This window comes from Nicotiana sylvestris, chromosome 8, assembly GCF_000393655.2.
Source record: "Nicotiana sylvestris chromosome 8, ASM39365v2, whole genome shotgun sequence".
Lineage (NCBI taxonomy): Eukaryota > Viridiplantae > Streptophyta > Magnoliopsida > Solanales > Solanaceae > Nicotiana > Nicotiana sylvestris.
The window spans coordinates 193,053,283-193,057,166 of record NC_091064.1 but is presented as its reverse complement, the minus strand read 5'-3'; the positions used below and the strand labels follow the sequence as shown (position 1 = coordinate 193,057,166).

General features: G+C 29.1%; 1 protein-coding gene across 1 annotated transcript; it reads left to right on the top strand.

Moving 5' to 3' along the window:
- Positions 1-1,079: 1,079 nt before the first annotated feature.
- Positions 1,080-2,823, top strand: LOC104224840 (protein OXIDATIVE STRESS 3-like). The gene is made up of 2 exons (XM_009776553.2): positions 1,080-1,435; positions 2,388-2,823. Exons 1-2 carry the CDS (start codon positions 1,215-1,217, stop codon positions 2,656-2,658), a joined length of 492 nt encoding a protein of 163 aa, XP_009774855.1. The 5' UTR covers positions 1,080-1,214; the 3' UTR covers positions 2,659-2,823.
- The last annotated feature ends 1,061 nt before the right edge of the window (positions 2,824-3,884 follow it).

The window sequence follows — 3,884 nt, the reverse complement described above, 5'->3', positions numbered from 1 at the left end:
ATTAATGCTTCACTAATATGAATAAGAAGGATAGATTTGATAAGAAAAACATAATAAAAGTGACTTCTTATTTTTCTAAAAGGGTGGAAAAGGAAACTTTTAACTTCTTTTTTTTTTGAATTGTTAGAATGATCTAAAAAGGCAGTCCGACGTACAAACTACAAAGTATTCCACGTTCATGCAGGGTTCAAGAAAAGACCGCATTTCAAAAATATGTAAGATAGGCAACATACCCTAATACAAGCATAAGTAGTTAATTATGAAAATACTTGAGAATGTTCCAAGAACAAAGGAAATTTGGTTAAAAGAAGTAGAATAATATAAGATTTTAAGCTCTTTGACATGAGGCGGATGTAGCCTAAGTACCAAGTACGAGTTCATTTAAATTCATAATTTTTTATACAAAGTATAGATATATATTAAAAATTTTAGTAAAATTTCAAAAAATATTAATAAATTTTAATTTATAATTTTAATAATATAATAAGTTCAATACTATTTTTTTAAAAAATTAAACCAATTAAATTTAGATCGTCGATCCACCTTTATTTTGACAACCTTTTATTCGAATATAGAAAAGAAAATTACAAAACTACATGAGTGCCTGGAAATGTCAAGAGGCTGGGGTCCTAGTGTCTTGCCTTTGTGGGGACAAAAGTCACAAAGATGGTGACTAATTAGTTTCCCCAAAATAAAAGCGTGGTGAGTCACATTTGGATGTCTACAAAAATCTACCTTATCCACTTTGCCTAGTAGAATGGAAAATTAACCCTAAAAAGTAATCCGTAATTAAAGAATAAATGCAAACTAAACAACATGAAAACTAACTAACCTTCCTCGGTTAAATAATAATAATAATAATAATAATAAAACAATTAAATCTCATAATTATACACGTCAGTCATTATCCACCCACTCACTCAGCCAAACCCTTCAAAAATCTCTCAACCATGTAATTTAAAACATCAAGAGTTTTTTAATGTTTATCTATAAATAATTAAATTATTGGATTAAGACAAAAGAATTGTAGGAGATATGTATATAAATGTTTCCTTATCAGAAACTTGATAGAAATTGCAACGTATTACCAAGTCTTGAGGAAACAAGAAAATCGTTATCTTTTATTCCGTTACTTATCTCTCTATTTATTTCCCTTTCCTTTAGCAAATTAAATTCAATCATCTTTAAATAAATTATCAAGGAGAAGAAATATAATGGGGTTGAAAGAGAAGAATGGTGGTAACAAAATGAATAATGTTCAGACGTGGGTTATTATGGAAACCAAAAATAGTATTTCTGATGATTTTTCCCTTCAGTCAAATTCGTTGGAATTTTCTTCTTCTTCTTCTTCTTCTTCGTTTGAGCTAGATGATGATGCTTCGTCTCATGGACCTTTGTATGAGTTGTCTGAATTAATGGATCAATTACCTATCAAGTAAGTTCACAATTTATCATTATTTTAGCCTATGCTTTTTGTAGCTCACGTTTGGCTTATGAAAACATTGTTTGTTTATAAAATATGATCATATTTTGAAATGTTAAGTTTTCAAAAATTGATTTAGGGCAGTTTTTGGGTGAAAATTTCTCCTTTACTCGCAAAACTTCAATTTTTTCTTTAAATAAAATGCATGTCCAAACACAACTTTAACTTTCAAAAATTATTTTTCAGTTTCAATTGTCCAAACGCTAACGTAGTTGAGGTGGAAGGTTCAAATACAGTTTAGGTTTTCCATAGTTGAAGTGGAGGGTTCAAACGCAATTTAGGTGAAGGGTTCAAATCCAAGATGTAGCGTAGCATCCCCTTCCCACTTTTCTCCCTCTTTTGAAGTAATAAATTTTTTTTAAAAGAAATGGAGGGTTTGATGCATTTTTTTATGTTAATATATGATTAACTGCTATTTGATCCTCATATTCAAAGATGCAAAATATATGTTTTCTTCAAATTTAATCTATTTTTTTGGAAGGTTTTTAAAGTTTTGAGAATTTCTGTTTGGGCAAGAATTTAGCTCATGACTGTAAATATTTTTTAATTTGTCTTGTATTTTTTTGTCTTGTGTTACAATCTCACATATTATGGGTAGTTACTTAATTGGCATTATCTTTTATATCACCGTATATTATAGAAAAGTATTCAGCATCCATCTTTATACAAATAGTACTGTTTATTTTTTTTTAGCCAGGATGCATATTAATTTTTTTTAATTCGTATACATAGATTATATATTAATTCTCTACGGTAATATACATATAGATTGCACATATATTATATCCTCCAACTGGAGGATTTTATTTAAGCGGTCGGATGAACACTTATTTATTTTAATTCTTCAAAATGTTTTATGTTAATTATACGCTCTAATTTCTAATGAACTCTTGTATGTGTGCAGGAGAGGATTATCAAAATATTATCAAGGGAATAGTCGATCTTTTGGATGTTTAGCAAGTGTGAAGAGCCTAGAGGATCTTGCAAAGAAAGGGAATTCTTATAACCAGAGAATGAAATCATTTAAGAGTTTTGGAGCAAATGGCAAAAGATCATCATTTCGTCCAAAAGCTACCATTAAAAAGAACTCCTACTCTTCAAAGAGACCTATTTTATCAAATGCTCTTCATGTGGCTAATTGCACATCTCCCATTTCTTTGGAAAAGAATTTTTAATTTATTAAATTCTTAGAAAGCTTGTAGTAAATCTTTTTTTTTTTAAGCTAGCAACATGTGAAATTGCAAAAGGAAAATGGTTGACATTTTCAGTAGAAAGAGAAACAAATTTTGAGCAGAAATGTTTGTTGATTGCTGAGGGGTATTATTTATTACTTTTAGCCTGTGTAAGAAATTATTTATATATGGTAGTCGAAAAAGTATATAAAATTTATATAATTTTTATATAATATATATATATATATATTATATAAATTTTATATATTTTTTTGATTATTATTTTTACGATGGCTATATAATTTTTCCGATGTTAATTAAGTAATGCTGGGTCAAGAAAAAAGACAAAGATACTGTGGAAATTTTCTGAAACTAATTAAACCCTACAAGTTTCTCGAGGAGTCTGATCAATTTTTCAAGGGTTCGAGCAGTTAACACGTCCATACTCGTGAGATAATTCTATTTTTTTTTTTGGGGTGGGTGGGGGGGGGGGGGGGAGGGGAGTCCGTAAGATAAGTAGTAGTAATTGTTTTGGTTTGGCTTTTACCTTAAAAATAAATCTAATTAACTATGCCGATTTGCTAAAATTACAAAACAAACCAAACCAACAAAACAGAATCCTTTTTATTTTGTTTTGATTGCTGATCTTTTTGGTTTTTCTTCACGTGAAATACAAATTCAATTCATTCAATCTATTAAAAAATTTATAAAAAAAAAGTTCAGCTAGCTTAAAATATAAAAAAAACATCATAACTTTAGAGAATATTTTTAAACTTAATTTAGAAAATTAGGAAATTTGTTTCATCTGTTCAATCCAGTTCAATTCCATAACTACTTTCCTTGTCTACTTTTCTTTGCATTAATGGCCACTTTAGCCACGTCTAATTTGAAAAAAGATCAGTCGAGAGTTGTGACTGTCATACCTAGAACCTTTCTTGACTCTAAATTTAACTACACGCTAGCTTTCTTGACTCTAAGGGCATCTATTTTAAAACAAAGCGAAATACATAGACAACCACCTAAATTTAGTATCAAATTTTATTTAGATACTTTAACTAAGGTTGGTTCCTATTAAACACTCTAACATCCATTAAGGTGTTGTTGGGAATGATATCACTATAGTAAGGAATTTTACACTTTGTAGGTCGGAGATAAATACTCCAAAGACCACTACAACACTCAAAAGAAATAACCCTCTTTTGATATTCCCACCTCACTACAATATCGCT

What these genes read in the sequence shown, in the direction of transcription:
- LOC104224840 (XM_009776553.2), top strand. Translation starts at nt 1,215, where the DNA reads ATGGGGTTGAAAGAGAAGAATGGTGGTAACAAAATGAATAATGTTCAG. An exon ending in ATGGATCAATTACCTATCAA is followed by an intron (nt 1,436 to 2,387) that starts GTAAGTTCACAA and finishes GTATGTGTGCAG; the next exon opens with GAGAGGATTATCAAAATATT.